This window comes from Jatropha curcas, chromosome 10 (genome assembly GCF_041381405.1).
Source record: "Jatropha curcas cultivar XTBG-Jc1 chromosome 10, XTBG_Jcur_1.0, whole genome shotgun sequence".
In the NCBI taxonomy this organism is placed as follows: Eukaryota; Viridiplantae; Streptophyta; class Magnoliopsida; order Malpighiales; family Euphorbiaceae; genus Jatropha; species Jatropha curcas.
Window position 1 is genome coordinate 15,682,385 of NC_143160.1, and position 23,958 is coordinate 15,706,342.

A 23,958-nucleotide genomic window follows, 5' to 3' on the forward strand; every position below is an offset into this window, starting at 1 on the left:
CCTCAGGTAAGTTTTCTTCCAACCACTGTATCATAAAAGGTATTCTGTTAAATCGTTTATGCCGAAATTTTTGCTAAAATTTTTGCAAGGTGGATATTTTTGGTCCTAGGTCGGAACTCCGGAATGGGGGCAAAAGTACAACCTTTTGCCTTAATACGAATCCTTTTTCATAATTAATGCATGGGAACATGTGATGTTCCAATATTTTTCTAACAAGAGACAAGGTTCGTTTGCATACGGATATTGCTCTTTTCCTTCTGGTGAACAATTTTTCAGGCCAACCGATGATGTTTTTCGAAGCCGATAGGTCTTACTGATTAGTGATGGTGCATTGCGAAGCTAATCAGGACAATTTCAATTTCCGATCAGTGATGATGTATTGCGAAGCTGCTCGGGTTTTCTTCCCCAGTCAATGATGTTGAGTTACGAAGTTGACCAGGGTAAAATCAAGGTCTTTCGAGCCGATCAAACTGAGCCTCGAAGATACCTTTTCAAAACCGACTGTAGCCGACAAAGTCGATCAAACCGAGCTGAGTAGGTGGCCAGATCAAAGTCCTTCAAGTCGATCAAACCGAGCTTTGAAGACTTTGTCATTAAATCAACGTCTTTCGGGCCGATCAAACCGAGCCTCGAAGATGTCTTTTCAGATCCAACGGGAGCCGACAAAGCCGATCAAACCGAGCTGAGAAGGTGACCAGTTTTTCAGTCCAAAATCCTTCAGGCCGATCAAACTGAGCCTCGAAGGTGTTTTCAAAGCCAATCAAACTGAGCTTTGAATTTATTCACATATTTGATGGAAGCCGACAAAGCCGACCAAACTGAGCTGAGAAGGCGTCCAGAGGATTAACTCAGCATCTTTCCAAGCCGATCAAACCGAGCTTTGGGAGTGATTGCCTGATAGAAGGCGCGTCAATGGACCACTTTAACATTAATTGTTTATACAATTAGTGATAAAGTGGGGGGGCAAACTGTTGACGTGTAATTTTATGCCCCACCTGGCGCAATGATGATATGAGGACAAGGGATAAGGTTTCACGATTAACCAGAAGTGTTTGAACCAAAAATTGAACCAAACCACCCAAAGGAGCCTGACCCGCGTTAGGGCTGCGTCACGCAGCTAGCACCTGCGTGACGGCACTCTTAGCTGTGTCACGCAGCTCTAACAGGGCTGACACCTCTGGCGCGCGCCCGTGCAACGGCCCGCGCTGTTTGTATGGATACGCGGCAACTGTACGAAAAGTAAGTCGCTTCACGCAGCTTACGGGTGCGTCACGCAGCTCCTACCTGCGTGACGCGACTATGCTCTGTTGCCCTAGCCATATAAATACAACATTTTGCAGCAAAAACGGGACTTTTGACATTTTTGCTCTCATTTCCTCTAAAAAGATAACCTTTTGAGTTTAAGTTTTTGATTAACGACTAGAGCTTTTCCTCAAGAACTCAACTGAGTAAACTTGAGGAAGATCAAGTCATAGATATTTTAGGTTTAAGATCAAAAAAAATATATATATAAAAAGATAAGAAGAGGAAAAAAAAAAAAAAAAGGGAAAACGATTTATTTTTGTGAAAGAACCTGGTAATCACGCTTCTGGGATCGTGAAACGTTATTTCTAAACTAATATCAGTGCATGCAGTCCTCAAATTTGAGGGCTAGGTAACGATTCTAACTTTTCCTTTTCATTTATAGTATTTTATCTCCTAAAAATCTCATTTTCATAGTGTTTAGTTGACCCATTATTGATAAAACATAAGTTTGCCCATTGTTGAACTCTTCTGGATTGATTCTAGTCACTTTTAATAAGAAGAACACGTAGAAAAGAGTAGTTTGAAAGGTAGTTGCGGACTAGAGCAGCCACGTCACGCAGCTACTACCTGCGTGACGCGACTGCTCATGTCCAAACCCTTAGTCCGGACTAGACCACCTGCGTGACGCAGCTGTTCGCGTACTCAGCTTCTATTTTGTTTTATATTTTTATTTAATGTTTTGTTGTAAATAAATAATTAATATGTCTGAGTATTTTTAAATAAGTCACGAACAGCTCCGTCACGTAGCTAGGAGTTCCGTCACGCGACTGTTCTTTATAGAACAGCTGCGTGACGCAACTGTTCTAGTCTACAGGACCATAACCGGAGTTCCGTCACGCGACTGTTCTTCATAGAATAGCTGCGTGACGCAACTATTACAAGTCTCAGAATAAAAAAATAAGAGTTGCGCCACGCGACTGTTCTCCCATAGAACAGCCGCGTGACGCGACTAGTTTTCAGTCCCAGGCTACTTTTATTATTTTGTCTTAATTCCATTTCATTTAATAGATTTCTAAGTTCAATCTGGGAAATAATCAATAATGGGCAAATTGAGTTTTAATCAAGCCAAGTCAATTAATCTGTTGTGATTATGGCATTTTTGAGATTTAATATTTGCTATTTCATTTTAATTATATTATTAAACTCGGATTGTGGCCCGCCTTTAACCATAAGGCAAGAGCGGGTCTTTTAATTTTATTTGATATGTATGGTAGATGAATGATGGACGTGATGCTTAATTTATGAATGAATGCAATGAATGTTTCATTTGGGACGATTAAGTAATTTTCCACATAGGAACTCGGTTCGATTTGTTCGGGTTGCGCTTAAATAATTGGCTTTTTCTAAAATAAAATCAATTAGAAATTGTAGATTAAAAGAGGCCGGTTTTTCTAAGCGTCGGCTTCCAATGGGCCGACGTACTTAATTCCCTTACCTAGAATCGTACTTGGTACGCCTGATCAGTTTTCTTTCAAATAATAGGCCTTGAATAAAATTGGGTTAAATGGAGTCATTTTTATAAAATAAAATTGGAAACGGTCCCATTACCGAAATAATGGGTGGCGACTCAAATGGTTTATAAGACCGATTCATCGGCATCGTACATCCAGAAGATTTTTATCACCTTTTTCCAAATAAGAAAAATAAAACAATACAAAATAAAAAGATGTTTTCCGAGGTCCTTCCGGGGTTTTGGGATCTCTTGGGCGAAAACAGGCACTAACTCGGCTACATCCACTCCCTAAGACTCATCTTAAGATCCTCAACTATGTTATCTCATTTCAAGGGTAAGAGACAAACCAACAGTACAATGCAACAGATCAACACCTAGATCTACCCTTTGTCCCACTAGATTTTCCAAAGGTTCTAGTTAACCTCAACGCTTTCTGTTTTTGGCAGAGTACAGAAACTCAGTTCAAGACATTAGAATCTCTCTCACGGAGAGGGTCTCTTGATAACCTATTTCACAATAGCTTCTCACCTAAGCTATAACACAAATGTTTATCAAATAAAAACCTGTCTAATAAAGATTACAGAATCTAAATAGACAGATAAAAATGCAAATATAAGCACAGGAAAAACAGTTTTTAAGATTAGAAAAACATTTTATAAATCAGAACTGTTTTTCAAAGAAGTTGTTAAAAAATTTCTTTTCTCTTTTAAAGATAAAACAAAACGTATCAAGATGAAAAGAAATAAGGGGGGTAGAGAGTAAGTTTTGAGAGATAAAACATTCGATCAATGGACGAATACTGTTAAAACGAAAACTCTTTTCTCCAAGTCTTTCAAAAATGAAACACCTTTTTATAGAAAGGGTTGTGACTCTCGTTTTTAGAAAGTGAATATCTTTTTTTCAAATCAGAATATTGTCTTTCCTTATTTAGAAGATATGGAAATCTTTGTTACCAAAAATTTTAAGTTAACATTCTATCTTTTTGGTAACAAAATAAGAGACAATCTTTTTTTCCTTTAAAACAAAAATTTTCAGAAGTAAATATTTTGAAAAATCTTTTTCGAAAGATTTATTTACCAAAACGAATTAAAATACAATCTTTCTTCGTTTAGGTAAGAAAATAAATCAAGATTTTTGGATCTTAAAAAAATTTGTTTCCGAAAATGAAGTACATATGATCTTTATTCGATTTATTCTTATTACCAAAATTGCTAGAGACAAAGTCTCTTTGATTAAGGTAATTTGAATATTTCGAATCTTAAGAGAGTTTGAAAAACAATTTAAAGTAAATTTAAGGAACGAAAAGATTTATTTTTAAAGAGATATTTTTGAAAAATAATTTTGATGAGAGAAAATTGATTTTTAAGCTTATAATTGGATATTCTCTCCATCCTACAATGAATCCTAAAAGTCTAACCACTAGGATCTTCAAATGTCTTCAAAATCCTTGAATTTGTAGGATTCGCCTTGTTCATTTATTACTTTCCATATGAAATTTGCATAGAATATTATTAGCACAAACAATATAATTTAAGTTTATTTGTTTTGTTTTAATCATCAAAATCTCGAGATTATTATTTGACCCTTGAGCCAACAGTTTGCCCCTATTTATTCTAGGGAGCTCTTTCTTTGTGGTTTTCTCCTATTTATTCTTCAATTGCTTCTAATTGTAGGCTTTGCCCTAATTTTTCTTCAATTGTCACTTGTCATGGGCTTTGCCCTAATTATTTGACCCTTAAGTTTTGCTTAATTTATTTAAGTTAGTTTAATTAGTTGAGTCTTATGATTGTAAGTTGGGAATATTGGAAAATGACTCATTTTTATCTATAAAGTGTTTAAGTGTTGACTTTGAAAGATATGTCGAAGAAGATGCGAAATTGAAAAACTTACAACCTTAACACAACACCCTAATCAGTTCAACACACTCGTATATCTAGCTTCTATGAGTAACTCTTCACTCAGTCAAGACAATTAAGACACAAATATGTCGATTAATCTCTATGAGTAGTTTTCACTTAGTTAATACATAGACGTGTCATCAAGTGAATAGTCTGTATCAAGCAGTCAGTTCCAGTTTTCCTTTTCTCACCATCAGGTTGACATGAATGTGTCACTTTTACACAAGCCCATGTTTCCTCTGACATTTTGAGATATTCTAATAGAGAAGATTATGGAAATTTAGTTTCTTTTAAATTTTGAATTCTCTTTGGAGCTCTATAAAGAAGGAAGATATAGAGAACGAAGGGAATTGAATTTAGAAATTCTCTCATCACAAGAAAAATGAAGAATAAGAGAGAGAGAAAAACACAATCCACCATTGGAGAGTATTCTTGAAGGAGCATCCTTTATGTTTTGTTTATATTTGTAAGAACAGTTCTTTTATTTTTGGACCAAGAAGGTTTAAGGTATTTTTGTTTAAGGAGTTTTTCCATTTCAATTACTTTGTTTCATTGTCAAACAATTGGGATTAACAATGTTTGCATTTGACTTTGTTTAATTTCTTAGTAATGAATTAATTTTCTTATTACATAGGTGGGAGTATTTGTTGCTTTCTCATTCAATTAAATCCTTTGATTTATTGAGTATGGATGAACGTGTCTGACTCTAAATCTAATAAGGAACTCTCCTTGGTTTTGAAGGATTAGTGCACTTTTCTACTTACACAATCGGATTCAAATAAATGGCTTTTCTTACATTATCCTAAAATGAAAATTAATGGGATGACTCCTTTTCAAATAAAGTAATTAGATTAAATAAGCTTTCACACTGTGAATCTAACCAAATGAACGTTATGATCCCAATAGTATGTTAGACTTGGTGCTCGAGTTAGGGCATCAAAGACAAGTATTTATATTAGCAAAATGAGTTTGATTTGATGGATCTGAATTAGTATTATTTTGAGTTATATTAATTGGGGGAATTATTTAGTGAGGATACTAATATGTATATTGTTATGTTTGGCTGGTTACAAATGTGTTCATTTCATGTTAGATGCGTGATTTGTAATATGGAAAGTTGTGTTATGAATGAAAAAGTATTTGAAGTGTTTTAGAGGGACTAACTTGGGGAAAACTCAGGTTAAGCTACCTGAATAGAAGCTCCTAAATTAGGTTGAGTCGTTAGTTTATTTCAGTTTTTATGCAGTAATTTCAAAGCAACCTTTCAATTTTGTCTCTTAGCCATATTTGATAAATCATGTCCTTGGAAAGCTCTAGATGCCTAGTTTGTAACCTAACTAGTTCACTTGAAAATTACGCATGTGGTTTTAGATATGTTAAAATGTCTCAATTTTTTGCCTCAATTTTAATGTTTTTATTAACTACTTTGTCCTCATATTTTACTAAAATTAACTAACTTGTCTCTATATATAAACGAAAAAGTGCAAAAAAATTAACAAAAGCATATAATTGCTAATGGACGCAAAAGACAAAAATAAAATTACATATTTCTACAAATACAGGGGCAAAATTTGAAAAAATACAAGGATAAAATGATATTCTCACAAATAAAATACGCCCTCGTTCTATTTAGATAGAGAAAACTTAATAGTCATAAGGCTTAAGTAAGTAGTTTAAATATAATTTTTCTCCTTTTCTTTTTTAATTTACCCTTAAAACACCATTAACTCCTACTTAGGTTTTATATAAGCCTACTAGTGCATGAGAGAGAAGAGAGATGCATTGAATTTTCAGTTATTATTAATGGAGGGAATTAGGTATTAATTAAGGAAAGAACAATTGAAGTTGAAAATTTAAAACTAATTGAAAAACGAGATTAGCATAAAATTTTGAATTTTAGTAAAAACTCTTCTTACACTTTGAAAAAATTTTGGGCACTATCTTAACAAATTTGGAGCCAAAATTTTTAAAAGAACAAAGAGTCACCTCAACTTCTATAAAACGACCTCATATAAATGAAGAAGAGTCATAATTCAATCCTATATCTAATGACTAAGATGAATCCATCAATGCACTTTGATTTCAACATTGTCCTTGCACATTCGTTTGCAATTGAAGAAGATGTGTCTATATACACCAATGTACCCTTAGATCTGAACTCTTTAACCACTAAGGAAAAGCTGGCTTCTATGGATAATTCAATCATACAACCCTCTAATATTGTTTACAGCAAAAAAAGGAAACAAAAGAAAAATATTACTTAAGAAGTTAAAAATTTTGTTCATAAAATATTATTTGCTGACATTATAAGAGTGTGACAAATGTATGCAATATTCAATAAGTTGCAGACTAATTTTCTATTTCTATAAAGTTGGTCTATAAAATTTTGGTGCAACACAAAGGATGAGTCAAAATTAGAGTCTCATCACAAGTGATATTATCTTTCCTTCTTGTTTTGGCAGTATGTTTGAATAAACTATCAAATGCAAAAGCCTAAGAACTGCTTTCATCCTAGTACCAGCTAGTTCTCTACTTGTATAGTCCTCTACTATTTCACTTTTTCTCAAAAGCTTTGAGATTCAATCCTTTAAGGATTGCATAATTTTTCAAAAGTGAGTCACAACCAATTATAGATATCCTAGCTATCCTATGAACCACAAATTCATTAAGGTCTAATCCTTAAACCATAAACAGTAGAGTAATATTTTCTTAATCTTTATCTTTTTTTTCTTTTTCACCCACATATTTACATAAAAATGCCTAACCAATCTAGGATAAGCATCATTGCCTAAATGTATAAAGTGCTTTATCCTAAAATTAAAATATTTTTCTAAGTCTAATCCCACACTCTTGAATTCATCAAACTCAATTTTCTTCTTAGATAATATTTTTTCACACACCACTACTTAGTCATAATCTCTTTCTTAGAAGGATTAATGAACTCACCTCTTCCAATATAATGTTCACTGCTCTCTTCATTTTTCAGTTTTGGACCTAGATTGCCCTCCTCTTCTTCTGTTGATTCAACCTCTTCAGGAATTTGTTTATGCTTCTCATACGGTGGATTTTGGTAAACAGCACCAATTTACTTTTGGGCATAATTTTCTTCTTAGCAAGGGTTTTTGAACTTCTTTCTGGGTCAATTCGCATATATGAAGGCTCTTCTTCATAATCAGAATGATGCTTCTTCGATTTACGGATACTTTTGGTTGATTTGGATTTGCTAATTTCATTAGTTCTTTATTTTTCACCATTTTTCTTTGGATTGAATGATTGATTGTGTTCTTCATTCTAAGGGCCATTTTACAGTCACAAACCAACGTCAATAAAAGATCCCGATTTGACCATTTAAGAAGGGAGCAAGAATCGTGGAGGTGTGAGTGTTTGGTTTAGAGTAACTGCTGTTATTCATCAACCACTTCTTTTGAGAAAGTGGAAAACAAATAGGTGCAAAATAACAAGGTCAAGCACCGTCATTTGGAAGGAAATATTGTTTCGCCCTCAACTAGTCGTGCATGTATGAGTGGATCATACTCATTTACGTAGCAAACTGCTTTAAAAATTAAAAACATGTTAAAATTAGTGTACAACTATGCCAAATATTTTTAAAACTGACTATGACGATTCCTAAAATTATAAATAAATATAAATTTTTATAGCCATTTGAAATTGCTATCCCAATCATGTCAGTGCTCATACTGCAAAAAAATGCACGTTTACTAATCAAGAGGGGATTGAAATTACAAATAGATGTTGTCCGATTATATAAGTGTATTAAATGACTATCCAATTTTTTGTCTGCTACTACCTTATGATTATTCCACTCTTACTTAGAAGCCACACATGGGCAATATAGACTATTTGCTTTAGCATGCTTCCTAAAGTTACAAAATTAAGTAAATTTCTCAATATAAATAGAATACCCAAAAAGAAAATCTTCTACATCTAAATAGAATACAGGGGTAGTAATAAATTGTGATAGTTTTTCTTGGGTGATAATTAGATATTGCTTTGATGTATGGGTAAGCTTATACACGGAAATAAACAAGTATTTTTTGTAAATTATAATGCTGATGTGTAAACCATATATTCACGGAAGCAATAAATACCTGAGTTATAAAAGTATAAATTGTGAAATTGTGATAAAAAAAATTATAGATATTTTTTTTTTCTTCCCACTAACTTTCTTTCTTCTTTGGATTTCGTTCCTTTCTCTAACTTTCTTGTTTTAAGAATTCTCCTTCAATTTTTCAGCCATTAAACAAGCAAATAGGTTTCCCATGACGAGAAATCATAACAGTTCTGTGTATTAGGAGTGTTCATGGTTCGACTTGGTTCAGTTTGAGGCTTCATCCAAACTAAACCTATGATGGAGGTTTATAAAAAATTCAAACTAAATCAAACTTATAGATGCATTTTATTTTGGTTTGGTTTGGTTTTAGTGGTTTTAATGGAATACAATATTCTGTGCTTTATATATACGGAAAAGAAATTAATTTTACCCCTTCTTTTTATCTTAACATTAAAATTGAAAAATATATTTATTTAATTTTTAAATTTATATTAATTTTATTTTTTAATTATTCAATAAGTCATTGATTAAGCAATATATAGATATAAAATTAATATTGATTTATTTCTATATTTATATTAGAAATATATATATATATATATATATATATATATATATATATATATATATATATATATATAAACTATAGTATCATTTCTAGATAATGTGTATTAATATATTTTCCATGAATAACTTTAAGCATTTGAGCTTTCAAAAAAAAAATTGTAATTTACCTAAATGATGTGAAATTATATATGGTGTAGTTACTATTCCGTATAAGCTAGGTTATTCAAATGAAATTTTCATTGAATTATTTATCATTTAAAATTCAATTTATCATTTCAAAGCTCACGTATCTGTGTATCTATACCTATACGGTTTGAGCGATTTTAATCTTAAAATTATTAATCCAATGAAAAGCTCGGGTTTTAAATTTTATAAACTAGACCAAACCAGTAATTTTTAATCGTAATTTTGGATCGATTTATATTAATTTAGATTGATTGTTTAGGGATGGCAATGACCAATTATCAAGGAATGTAAATGCTAACAATTTAAGTCCCGGCGATAGATCTCTTTATTGAATGCATCAGCCCTTACGTAATTCAAAGGATGTTTGAGCTTTTAACAAACTTTATATTTCTCTTTCCTCAATTGTTTACACAATTAAAATTATCGCTGCAGAATTATAAATCATTCAATTCATGGCCGTTGGCTCGAGCAAACAACCTTGTGGAGCTAGTAAAGAGTTTGATTTGAAATTTTGCGAGCGCAGCATGTGTGTGTTCTACACCAATTATAAATTAATCTGACTTCTTGATTATATACACTTCACTAACTTTGGTGATTAAATGTAATTTGAATAAATAAATGTAAAAGAAATCTTTGATTGTTCGTAAAATAAAGAGAATTTGATTGATTGTATTGAAATATAACCTGTAGTTACGGGAAATGTAAATAAATAAAACTTGAGAAAAATAAAGACAATGCTTTTGAATAAATAAATTGATTGGCTCGTGGAAAGTTAATTTTGTGTGATTAAATGTATTCAAGAATTTGGTTGAGCATTCTATATTTATATGTTAAGATAAGAAGATCCCATCGAGTGCCTAAGAGAAATCACAAATATCTTTGAAGAAACTTGCTGAAGAATAGGTCCAGTTAGTTAATTGGTTGCTTTGATTTTTATTTAAATAATAATGGCTATTTTGTTGCCACTACTAGTTTGTTAGGATTCCTGATCTGTACAGATAATCTCAGATAATTAGGAAGGTTGTTATTTCTTTTTGGCCTATATAAGCATCAGTTCTTGAATAAAGAGACAGCTTATTCCAAAAATATCTTGTGGGTTATTCTAGCATAGATAGAATTTTCCTTATAAATCCTCATTGTTCTGACTGGGACCTATCACTGGTATTAGAGCATGACTACGAATAAAGAAAGAATCGAGAATTTAGAAGTCAGCATCGGTGGACTCCAAGACAACTTGAGCAAAATGGAGCTGGGTGTCAACGATAAGCTGCAGCAGCCTGAAGTTGCCATCAACAAACTTTCTAGTGTCTTGCTCACCAACACTCCAAGCAGTAATGTAACTGATCAAACAGGCCAATCCTCTAACAGACGCTATAGGGAAAACACGGAAGCAGGACAACCCATGTTCTCTTCCAAGCTCGCTAAACTAGAATTTCCTAAGTATTCTAGTCACGATCTAACTGAATGGTTCACTCGTGTCGATCAGTTCTTTGAATATCAGTGCACTCCTGAAACTCAAAAGGTAGCGTCGGCATCCTTTCATTTAGAAGGAGAAGCAAACCAATGGTGGCAGTGGCTGCGTAGGGCCTCTCTTGAAGAAAGGAAGGAGGTAACGTGGAGCATATTTGTGGGAGAATTATGGTCTCGTTTCGGCCCCACTGATTGCAAGGATTTTGATGAGGCTTTATCAAAAATAAGACAAACGGGAACGCTCCGTGAATATCAAAAAGAATTCGAATGTCTCGGCAATCGTGTTCAAGGATGGACCCAGAAGGCCTTGGTGGGAACGTTTATGGGTGGTCTAAGAGCAAAAATCACAAATGGAATAGGGATGTTCAAACCAAAGACACTCAAGGAAGCAATCAGCCTAGCAAGAATGAGAGATGATCAAGCGAATCGGCAACGAAGATTCACTCGGCCAATCGATCGCCCAACAACTGATGTCTCTTCTCCAACAAAAACTAAGGCTGCACCAATCAAAAGACTCACTTGGGAGGAAATGCAAAAAAGAAGAATGACAGGCCTATGCTTTAACTGCGATGAGAAGTTTACACCAGGGCACCGATATCATAGGGCACAATTATTATTATTGGAGAGTGATGTCAACACTGAAATTTCTAGCGAGGAGGTAGTCAAACATGATTGTGATTCACAGTTGGAGATATCCCTACATGCACTTTTAGGTTGGTCTGCTCCCCGAACTATGCGAATCACAGCAAAATTGGGCAAACTAAAATGGTGGTACTAATTGATAGTGGATCAACACACAAATTCATCAACGAGAAGGTGGCTAGCTTGTTACAGCTACCTGTAGTTCCCACTAAACCATTTGATGTCAATGTGGCGAATGGCAGTCCTTTACGCTACGAAGGGAGATTTGAAAAAGTTCCGGTTCAACTCCAAGGTATAATTTTTTCCCTCACTCTTTACGCCTTACCACTTATTGGACTGGACTTGGTGCTAGGAGTGCACTGGTTAGAATAGCTGGGCATGGTGTCTTGCAATTGGAAACAATTAACCATGGAATTTCAATGGGGCAACCAAACTGTCACCTTACAAGGAATCAATGCACTAGCTATACAACCATTATCCGCAAATGCAATTTCAAAGGCAGCAAGGCATGGGGGTTCGATGTTTGCAGTATGTCTTTGTACCAAGGATCAATTGGGTTCACAAGAAAGCCATCTCAAGATGCTAAAATTACTGACCAAATTTTATGATTTGTTCCAAGACCCCACGCAGCTTCCTCCTCCACGAGAGATTGAGCACCATATCAATTTGAAGGAAGGGATTAAGCCAATCAATGTTCGACCATACAAGTATGCCTATTTCCAAAAAGCTGAAATCGAAAAACAAGTTCATGACATGTTAAAATTGGGGCTAATCAGACCTAGCACTAGTCCATTTTCTTCCCCTGTTTTGCTTGTTAAAAAAAAGGATGGAACATGGCGTTTTTGCACCGATTATAGAGCTTTAAATGCTGCAACCATTAAAGACTGATTCCCAATTCCAACAATCGATGATATGCTTGATGAACTCCATGGGGCTCATTTCTTTACCAAACTTGACCTTCGGACAGGCTTTCACAGGTACGAGTTCATTCTTCAGACATCCATAAAACTGCATTTCGAACTCATAATGGTCAGTATGAATATCTCGTAATGCCCTTCGGCCTTTGTAATGCTCCATCAACCTTCCAAGCAATTATGAATTCCATATTTCGCCCTTACTTACGTAAATTCTTACTTTTTTTTTTTTTACGACATTTTAATTTATAGCCCCAATTGGACCATGCATCTTGAACATGTTAATATGGCTTTAGAAATATTACGGCATCACCAATTCTTTATCAAAATCAGCAAATGTGCCTTTGGTCAGCAAGAACTAGAATATTTGGGCCATATTGTCACCCCAATAGGCGTGAAGGTGGATAAAAAAAATTAAAATTATGCTTCAATGGCCCAGGCCTACTAATGTTTCTAAATTGCGTGGATTTTTAGGCCTTACAGGTCATTATCGCAAGTTTGTCCGCAGTTATGCAATCATTGCTCGCCCTATCGCCAATCTGCTAAAAAAGGGGCAATTTCAATGGACTGACGAAGCTGAGAATGCCTTTCAATCTCTTAAGGAGGCTATGACAACAACGTCCACCTTGGCCATGCCAAACTTCAATGAACCATTCATCATTGAATCTGACGCCTCTGGAGAAGGGATTGGAGCAGTCCTAACTCAAAACGGGAGACCGATTGCTTTCATGAGCCGCTCACTGGGCACCAAGAAACAACAATGGTCAATTTATGCGAAGGAAATGTTGGCCATTATTACAGCAATTCAACCGTGGAGGCCATATCTTATAGGGCAGAAATTCTTCATCACAACTGATCAACGAAGCCTCAAATATTTATTGGAGCAGCGCATCACAACTCTGGGGCAACAAAATTGGATTTCCAAATTGCTGGGTTATGATTATGAGATCTTATACAAACCTGGTTCAGAGAACAATGCAGCTGATGCCTTATCCAGGGTGGTTGGCAGCCCAAGCCTTTATGCTTTATTTGTTTCTCAAACTCCATTGTGGGATACAATCAAAGAAGAAGCTCGTGATCATCCATATATGCAGAAAATCAGCCGCCAAGCCACCGATAATCAAGGGCAGCCTTACCTTTGGCGTAACGGACTTATTTGCTACAAAAACCGAGTCGTCGTCCCTCCAAATTCATAAGTCATCCAACAATTATTAAGAGAGTTTCATGACTCTCCTTTGGGTGGTCACTCCGGTGTGTTGAGAACATTCAAAAGGCTGACTCAGCAATTCTATTGGCCTTCGATGTTCCGAACTATCAAAGAATATGTTGCTTCCTGTGATGTTTGCCAACGAGTCAAATCAGAAACCTTGTCCCCTCCAAGTCTCCTTCAACTGTTGCCTATTCCATGCCAAGTCTGGGATGATATCACCATGGACTTCATAGAGGGTCTTCCCCCTTCCAATGGTAAAAATACTATTTTCGTTGTGGTCGACAGGTTGAGCAAGTCAGCCCACTTCTTGGCGTTATCTCACCCGTATACAGCCAAAATAGTATCTGAAAAATTTGTTGAGGGAATTGTAAAGTTGTATGGAATGCCAAAGTCTATCATCAGTGACCGTGACCCGGTATTTGTTAGTCAATTTTGGCGGGAGTTCTTTAAGTTGTCAGACACACAACTTAACATGAGTTTAGCATACCACCCACAGACGGATGGCCAATCGGAAGTTGTTAATCGCTGCATTGAACAATATCTTCGATGCTTTTGTCACCAACAACCTTTAAAGTGGTATACACTCCTACCTTGGGCAGAATTTTGGTATAATACAACTTACCATGCATCTATAGGCATGTCTCCTTTCGAAGCCTTATATGGTCGACCACTGCCAACAATTCCACAGTATTTAGAAGGAAATTACCCAGTAAATGAAGTGGAAAAAAAATTGGTCTCTCGAGATATTTTGCTAAAGCAACTCAAGACCAACTTATCTGCAGCAAATAATAAAATGAAACAGCAGGCTGATTCCAAGCGATGAGAGGTCGAATTTCAAGTAGGAGATTTGGTCTTCTTAAAACTTCACCCTTACCGCCAGCAATCTATGTTCAAAAGAGCTTATCAAAAGCTTGCCAGCAGGTTTTATAGACCCTACCAGATTGAGCAACGAGTAGGACAAGTAGCTTATAAGCTCAAACTTCCAAAAGGGTCTCACATTCACCCAGTTTTCCACGTTTCTCTGCTCAAATGGAAGATTGAGGAAAGCACCGAGGCTAGCATAGAGGTGGCCCCATTTGCAGATGATGGCGAAGTGCTGTTGGAACCAAAATCAATATTAGAGACAAGATGGATAAAACAAGGGTCAAAATTTGTGGAAGAATGTTTGGTGAAATGGCGCACACTGCCCCAAAAAGATGCAACTTGGGAACCAAGACAGGAATTGCTAGAACGGTTTTCTGGTCCAAACCTTGAGGACAAGGTTCATGTGTAAGAGAGGGGTATTGTTAAGATAAGAAGATCCCATCGAGTGCCTAAGAGAAATCCCAAATATCTTTGAAGAAACTTGCTAAAGAATAGGTCCAGTTAGTTAATTGGTTGCTTTGATTTTTATTTAAATAATAATGGCTATTTTGTTGCCACTACTAGTTTGTTAGGATTCCTGATCTTTAGAGATAATCTCAGATAATTAGGAAGGTTGTTATTTCTTTTTGGCCTATATAAGCATCAATTCTTGAATAAAGAGACAGCTTATTCCAAAAATATCTTGTGGGTTACTCTAGCACAAATAGAATTTTCCTTATAAATCCTCATTGTTCTGACTAGGACCTATCACTATAAGTTCCTCAAGCAATTATCAATAAATCCACCTAAGCATTCTATATTTAATTAAATAGGAATTTAATAATTTAAGCTCAATCCCAAACCAAACTCATAAAATGGTTAAAAAATCTGTTACCAAAATCACTATTAATATCGAAATATATTGATCTCATCTTTTTGTTATTCATTCCCAAATGGCTGCAAAAGTATTATACCCGAATTATTTGTCCAACATTTAAGAGATTTTCATGAGGAACATTGAATACTGCACTACTTCCCCTGCAAATCTTCCTAAGAAAAGCATATATATAATCAATGGCTATCTTCTTGTAAAACTTTGAATCCCTGCTTGTTGTCACCACTGTATTCCCCAGAATATGCACTACTCCCGCATCTCGACAATTGCTTAAAAACTCCAACTCATCGATTGCAGTCAGATTGCTCGGTTGACTTGGCCTGATTGCATTTGCATTAGCCGGAGAATTAAGAGTCTCGATCGAATCTCCGGATGAGACTGTTGCATTCATATTGGATGAAACTCCATTACCATTATGATTACAATGTTGCAACGGCTCGGTTTGCTGGTCATCTACACTATAGTCATCAGAGTCTGAACAGTCTTCCATCATAGATTCCAGGCGGACGAATGTGAAAAGGTGATCGAAGAGTCTCTTCTCAAATTCTTCATCTTTCTTATGGAGATCTTTATATCCATATCTTGCAACACAACGGAACATTCGGAAATCCCTTGGTCCTATCCGCCTTATAAGAAATCTCTCTTCTTCTCTGACTGTGTAGACAGGCAAATACTTCACACAAACAAAAACAACTACAGAATGGATGGCAGGTAGGTTGGTGATGAAGTGGGAAAAGATGTGGGGTACCCCTCTGGCTAGCTCGGTGTACACAAAACCAATTCCAGGGACACGAACTAGTCCTAAACTCGGACCGAGTCCAAGAAGCCATGCCATTGAAACCTTACTATGCATTTCAAACTCGTAGCGCTTCAGAGTACCATAGTGCCATGCATACATGATGATAAAAAATGCTGCTGCAATTACTAGGGGAACCCAACCACCTTGATTAACCTTGCAGAGTACAGAAGAAAAATAAGTGCCCTCCACTATGAATGACAAAATAGTGAAAATCAGGACAAGCATCCAATGGCACCGCCAGACTAATAGCATGATTAGAATCATAAGCAATGTGGTCACCAGCATGACAATCACAACAGCAGTCCCTGTTATGCCATGAAAATTTATGTTATTAGAGAAATTTTTACTTTATGAAACAAAAAGATATGTCAATGTAAGAACTAATGGACCTGGTCGCAAAAATTTAATAAAGATTACTGAACTTACCAGATGCATTTCCAATTTGGCTTTGATTTTTAAACCCAGCTGTCACTGAAACACAAAGAATCATAAGGATCCAATTTATGTCTGGAATGTATATCCAACTAAGGAACCTTTTTGATGTATGCACAATTTTAACTCTTGGAAAACAGTCAAGTGAAAGAGCCTGTTTGATTAATGAAAAAGTTGCAGATATAGTTGCTTGACTTGCAACAACAGCAGCAGCAGTTGCAACAAGAAGCACTGGCCAATATATGCTATCTGCAGAATAATTAGAGACCAACATTAGAAAATAATCGCCAGACACAGAGAATAACACAATCAAGTCTGTAAATTACCATGATTTTCAAATATGACATATCAAGTCTGTAAATTACCTGAACTTCATCAGCACTGTAAATAAATGAAACGAAACTATCATCTGATACTGTGAACTAGTCTTATGTATAATGTGTTTCACAAAATTGAACTATCCTAGAAAATCCCATGATCCAATTGACTGCTTCTCCAAAGAGGTTTCTCCTCCTATCTCTCTCACAGTCGCTAAATTAAACCATGAGATTCACTTCTTTTGGCAATGCAAGTTTTATATCTCAAATACAGTACAAAATCTTCATTATCATCTTTCTCCAAAATATGGAATTCACACCTCGTTTCTACCGCTTTCATTTGCTACTTTCTACTGATAACTACTTTAATTTTCATTTTTCATCAACAACACGCAGAAGAAAGGTAACAATTCTGGTATATCTGATGCTCACGTGTCTTGTATATGCTCAATTTTAAAAGTTCATATTTAGAGAATCTAACATAAAACCATGGTTTTACTTGCTATATTAGCATCTGAACCCAATAGCTGATGCACATTGGTAGGAAGACAAAACGACAAGGAGATTATTAAAATTTGTTATAATTAATAAGAAGCCAACAAGAATTGTTGCCATATCTATCCCATAGTTCATAAAAATCAATTACCAAATAATTGCAGTAAATATATAACTTCTCCACTTATGTATGGGCTTGTGGCATATCTGAAATTCATTTAGTGGGGGCAAACTTAATAATATTTATAAATCATCATTTTGAAATATATTATATAATATAAGTCCATGTCAACAATCATTCAGAGCAAGGATGGTAACAAACATTCTCAATGTATAAAGAGAAAAAGAACAAAGATAAGAATCGACACCAAGTATATGCATCTCAAATATAAGAGACTGTTGTGCTGCTGATCCTAAGGATTCTGGATAATCCAAAATTTTAGTTCATTTTTCTCTTTCTTGCTTCATGAATTCACAATAGTTAAATAAATTAAAAGACTTTTTAAAATAAACAAAAAGATATTTAAAATGTATTAATAAAAGATGGAATACAAGGATTTAAAGTCGTACCATTTGCCACAACAAAAATGGCACTTGAACTTTAAGTTCCTAGCAAGATGACCAGATAATATTATTAGGTGGAATGATGTAGTTCGTATTATAGCCCCAATCTGAATTGTAATTTAAACACATCTTAGACAGAAGGGAATCTTCATAATTATTATGTTTCTTTTTAGTAGCGGAAATTTAATCACTAATGCTTCAGTAGGGTTGTTTAGAAATTTTATATTTCAAAAGGACTATTCAAGGTTGCAGCCTCCATGAGTATATATATATATATATATATATATATATATATATATATATATATATATATATATATATATATATATATATATATATATTTATTCAGTTGAATTAAAGTTTTTTTGGTTCGAGAAGTCAGGGTAATACACCAATGAAGTGTTTGGAATATGAAATAACCACAGTTCCTGTATTAACTGATGGTTATAATTCTAACCACTTCCACTGCTTTTGTCTTTTTCACATCCCATTCATCGAAATAAGGATATAAGCATGCCTAAGCAGAAGATAGAGAAGATGAGAGCATACCTGGAATAGAACGATAAAATGCTTCAGCTACATTATTTGAGTTTTTCATAAGATAAGCAGCTTGGCCAGAATAAGCGAAAATAAGGCATGGAAAAACAATTGCTGTAAATGCAATCTGTATAGCCAATACTGGAAAATGGGAGAGGTCAGCAAAAAGGGCCTCTGTTCCTGCAATAGTTCACAACTTGTCATCAGAACCAGTTCAATGGTTTATTCTCTCTTTTTTTCAGAGCTTTTACTCTCTGTGGTTGGATAGAATGAAAGGAAAGGTTAATTAAATAAAAAAAAAGAGAACAAGAGCTTACCTGTTATACTAAGCATAATGCCCCCAAGGGAGAGCCAACTGTTTCTACCTCCCCTTTTGAAATAACGATATATGTACACAGGTGAAAAAGCTTTCAAAACGCCTTTATCATATTTCCAAATGTTGAATATACCAATGCCTCCAATCAAGAGAAGCCAGAGTAGCACAATAGGGGCAAAGAGCCAACCAACCCTATCTATACCGTGGTGTTGCATGCAAAACAAGCCTACTAATATCACAACAGCAACAAAAACAACTACATCTGTTTCACGGGAAAAAAAAGGAACTGTTTAAGGCCTCTAAACCAAAAATGGAGTTGATTGCAAGACAATAAAACATTCAGATTCAGGACTGAGAAGATACCACTGGTCATCTTGGGGTGGTCTAATTTAATTCCTTCAACTGCTGATAGTACTGCCAAAGAAAGTAAAGAAAGAATGATGACGACCCAAGACGTATTAAAGTAAATATTAACAAAACTAGAATGAAATATGCTATGAGTATCCTTAGAGCTAGTTTTCAAGCATTAACAGGCAACAACATTTCAAACATTTCCTGAGGGTCATGGTGCCAACCTTTTGTTGCTTTTAGTCTTTGCTCTTACTCTCCTATACAAGGAGTTTCTCCATCTGAAACAAAAATGACTGACTCAAAGTCCTCAATTAAAAAGCACAACAATCCTTGAGTTCATGCCAGGGGTGTTCCACTCGCTAAAACAAGACTCAGATAAAGAAATTTAGAAAGAGAGGAAATATTACATGTAGACCTCAGTAAAATTGACCTTGGAATCTAAGAAATACAGACTTAGAGAGAATTTGCAGTCTCCTAGAGCTCGTTAAATCGAGAACTCTATAATCTCTGAGTTTTAGGACTCAAAAGCTTCTCTTAAAATTGTGCTTACATTTTTACTCATTACACGAACCTAAATGCAAAGATAAAACAACCCACTTCCCACTGTAATAACTAGCCGCTAATAACTACACATTGCAATAAAGAATTTGCTTAAACCACAACCCATTAATAAAGAAACTAAGGTTGTGTTTGGCAACAAATTTTAATGTAACTTTTAGCATTTTGACTGGGTCAAAATACAATTTTTATTAGTTATAGTGCTCGGTAAGGTGATCTATATAGTAGCTTTTAAAGGTTAAGAGAACGTTTAATGAAACATTATTTCACTTAACGCTTAACTTTTCACAATAATTAATGGATAATTTTTTGTGAAACTTACACCTTTTACTTTTTTACAAATAAACAAGTGCTACTTGTAATATAAAATTGTTCCCTTTACTTTTTTTGTCATTTTAAATTTAACAGCTAATTAAATAACTATTTTTATCGAATATTTTGGCTTTAATCGCTATATAAACAACCAACAACCAACACCTAATAGCTACTAAAACAACTAACAGCTATAAAACAGCTAATATTGTGGAATAGACCCTAATTCCCACCTTGTTAGCTGCACATGAGAAAAACAGAAACATGATTGTAAATAAAACTATCCTAAATAAAAAAAAAAAAAAAGTACAGCAGCTCCGTAACAAAAATATTGAAAGAACTTAAAGGTGCAAAATGGAAAAAAAATTCTGCCTCTATTTTGTTCTATTTCATTCAAAGTTATTTGGTTAGTTTTTTAGCAGATTTTTTACTCAAAAAATTTGTATGCATCATCCTTGACTCCTACAGGAGGCAGCAGTGGGGAATTTTCCGCAATGGTCGAAAGCCTGACGGAGCAATGCCGCGTGGAGGTTTTGTCAAACAGCCATTAAGGACAGATAATTGGGTCTCAATTTAGAGCATGAGAAAGGAACCTGATATAGCAGGAGTGAGAATTCCATCTCCAATAACCATGGAGGAGCCAACAAGAACAAGAACAAGAAGTGCATTCTTCCAGATTGTACGTCCCTCCAACCATCTCTTGGTCTTTGCAGCAAATGATTGTTCATGAATTTTTGAGCGGCTGTATGTTGTCAGCTCTTCATCAGTGTGATCTTGGTTAGGAATAGTCTTTACTTTAGCATGTCGGCAAAGTAGTGAGTAAAGAGCAAATGTTCCACCTGCACTAAAATTAGGCAAGTTTAGAGATGCTTGCAAGCAATACCAGCTTCAAGAATAGCTAAGCCACATTCAAAGTGCAGGTACCACTTTGTTATGCTACCAACAAAAGTAGAAGACCTAAGGACACAGTATCATCAAAGGGAATAGAATGCTAAAAGAGCGAAAAGACTCCTTTTATGCTTTTTGTTATAAAATAGAAAGATATTCTTACATATATCGATAAATACTTTTTTTTCTTTTCAAATAGAAATTCACCATGAGCCACATCTATTCAGTTAATGAAACGTTAACACAGGATACAAGGATACTGGGGAGGCAGTCATGTAAACATAAGTTGGTAGTTTGTAAACATTAAAGAGTAAACAAGAAAGCTTAAAGCAACCATGGACACAGCAATGGGTAGTGGAATTTAAGAAGAGAGAACCATGAGACTTTAAGTTTCAGCAATTACAAGTCAAAAAAATGGAATTTTGACTAAAATGAAAATTTGGCAGATGGTTACAAAAACTTATTGCAGAAGTTTGATGTAAATGGAAAGGCAGTAAAGTACCATCAAAGTAAACTTGCTGATGGGATTGGAAGATGAAATGAGCAATCAAGCACAAATAAGAATGTTCCAAAATCCACCATTACCAGAATGGAGGTTGTTCATGAATTGTATAAATTGACACAAATGATACAGTTACTGAGATAGAACAAAGTCTTGATAATTAAAAAAGCATAGGTATTTCTACAACTTGATGCAGAGAAGAGGAGAGAAATGTATGGAATTAAGTCAAATAGTCAAAGATAAGGAAAACAAAATTTGATGGAGGAGGAAAAGATCAAGATGTGGAGAAGTTATTTTGATAAGCACTTTAACACAGGCCATAAAAAGAATCTTAGAAATCTGTAAGTCCATTTGAGAAAAAGAAAGTTGATTGTACTCTAGGGTCAGGACATTAGAGGTTAAAGAACCTTCTAAATATATGAAATTGCAAACACCATGTGGCACAAATGGTAACATTTATCAATAGCTCCAAAAACATTCAACACCAGAAAGCAAGTTAAAGGTTCAAATTGCTTTACCTTGACCATTGTCATTTGCTCTGCAAACAATAAAAACATACTTCAAAAGCGGAATAAGAGTTAGGGAATATATAATCAATGACAAAGCCCCAATCACATCCTCTGGATCTTCAATTCCATCAGGAAATGTATTGTAGAAGACATACAAGGGAGAAGTGCCTAGATCTCCATAGACTACGCCAAGGCTTTGGAATGCGAGGCGCAAAATCAATGAGGTGGAAGATCTCTGAAAGAAACGAAAACCAAATCAGCAAACAGAACAAATTTGGAGAATCATATGACATTATTAACTTCGGAATCTCCTCGCCTTGTTGAGATTGGATTTTATCTTGAAATAACATCAAATATATAGCATGCCAGAATAATCAACGGCTCATAATCTCAGTCATTGACATCCCAAACTCCTTTCCATCATTTTTTTTATGTCATCTTTTAATTATCTAACTGAAATCTAAGAAAATTACACTTTCAATATCTTATCTTGCATCTTCTTTCCTTTCCTTTTTTTTTTTTTTTTTTTTTTTTTTTTTTTTTTTGACAGGATTCAAATTTTAGCATCTTAAATTTTAATCAATGTAACAAAAAAAAAAAAAAGACGGTTATACTAACTAAAGTTAAAAAAAAAATAAAATAAAATTTATGGAAAATAAAAATGCTTCAGTTAATACCTTTTCCTCATATTTGTTCTTAAGCTTCAAGGCTTCTGCATCCATGGACTGATCCAGCTTCTGATCCAAGGCCCAGATTCTGCTTTTGCAATCAGATTCTTCAAAATCATTCCTTTCTCTTGAGTCCATTTTGCAACTCAATTCAAATGGTTTCTCACTCACATTGCATCTATGGTTTTAACTCAAATGATCCTAACCGAACAGAATTAAAAAGAAAATAAAATCAAAACCAATCCCAACTTCAAGAAATAATATTAAGATCAACTTTTTAAAAAGAACAACAAAAAAAAAAAAAAAAAAAAAAAATCAGCTTTCTTGAACAAATAAACCCAAAAGCACTGTTTAAATATTAAAATCAATGCCAACAAAGTGATAATACCAAAATCCTTCAAGAACCCAATAGCTCCCAGCAACCCAGTAAAGATATACTAGCAATGAAGCAAAAGGCACAGAGAAAGAACACAAACCCAGGTAATCATTTTGAACTGGAGAGGAAAAGGAAACACAGAAACAGCTCAGTTAACACTTAACACTTCACTTCAGATGCTCACAAACACTCAACACTTCACTTCAGATGCTCACAAACAGAACAGTGGCCTTTATTTTGGCAGTCAGAGCAAAAATTTTGCAGATATATGATATACAGATCCGTACTTTCATATTAGCCCTCTCTTTAATGATTGAATTATCATAGCCACTGATTTGTTTGTCTCATTGTCTTGTCATGTAATTGCTCCTATTTTTTTTTTCCAACTACTACAATTTTAAAATTTTATACTATGTTTGGATTAAAAAAATTAGAAAGGAAAGAAATATAAAAACAAACTAAAAAGAGAAAAACTTAAAAAATACTTTTTTTGAAGAATTTTTATTTTTTAATATATATATGGAAAGAAAAATAGTAAAGCTCAGTTTAATCTTCACTTTATATTATATGTATATATATAATTTTGCTTAATTTTTTCTACTATTTTCTTAAATTGGAAAGAAATAGTACATGGCCGATGGACCTATAACTTACTTCTGCGACACGTATTTTTGTTATTCCCAGAACAAATAATTAAAAGAAAAAGTTCTCTTGCCAATTTCTTTTCTCTTTATATCTTTCATCACATCAATCCAAATCACAAAGCGACAGGAATTGAAAATAAAAAACAGGAAAAAAATATGTTATGATTTTTTATTATAAAATAATTAATATTTGTCTATATTTTTATTTTTAAATCTCTTAAAATATTTGCCAGTT

General features: G+C 34.4%; 3 protein-coding genes across 5 annotated transcripts; 2 read left to right on the forward strand and 1 right to left on the reverse strand.

The window, feature by feature from the left end:
- The first annotated feature begins 10,374 nt into the window (after positions 1-10,374).
- Positions 10,375-12,085, forward strand: LOC119371008 (uncharacterized). The gene has a single exon (XM_089715698.1). It carries the CDS (start codon positions 10,653-10,655, stop codon positions 11,727-11,729), a length of 1,077 nt encoding a protein of 358 aa, XP_089571824.1. The 5' UTR covers positions 10,375-10,652; the 3' UTR covers positions 11,730-12,085.
- A 2,518-nt stretch (positions 12,086-14,603) lies between these two features.
- On the forward strand, positions 14,604-14,990 carry LOC149493179 (uncharacterized). Its single transcript, XM_089715434.1, has one exon. It carries the CDS (start codon positions 14,604-14,606, stop codon positions 14,988-14,990), a length of 387 nt encoding a protein of 128 aa, XP_089571560.1.
- Positions 14,991-15,451: 461 nt separating this feature from the next.
- LOC105641063 (potassium transporter 11) lies at positions 15,452-23,417 on the reverse strand. 3 transcript variants are annotated; one of them, XM_089726536.1, is made up of 9 exons: positions 23,092-23,417; positions 22,713-22,904; positions 22,045-22,270; positions 20,730-20,975; positions 19,279-19,329; positions 18,917-19,177; positions 18,612-18,779; positions 16,681-16,935; positions 15,452-16,559 (listed from the first exon to the last, which is right to left on the reverse strand). In XM_089726536.1, the coding sequence occupies exons 2-9, from the start codon at positions 22,839-22,841 to the stop codon at positions 15,529-15,531; spliced, it is 2,367 nt and encodes a 788-aa protein (XP_089582662.1). In that variant the 5' UTR covers positions 22,842-22,904; positions 23,092-23,417; the 3' UTR covers positions 15,452-15,528. The 3 variants fall into 3 exon arrangements, with proteins under 3 accessions (XP_089582662.1, XP_012080908.1, XP_020537737.1); XM_012225518.4 differs by having other exon boundaries at positions 23,180-23,416; XM_020682078.3 differs by lacking the exons at positions 20,730-20,975; positions 22,045-22,270; positions 22,713-22,904; positions 23,092-23,417 and adding an exon at positions 19,491-19,550.
- Positions 23,418-23,958: the final 541 nt, after the last annotated feature.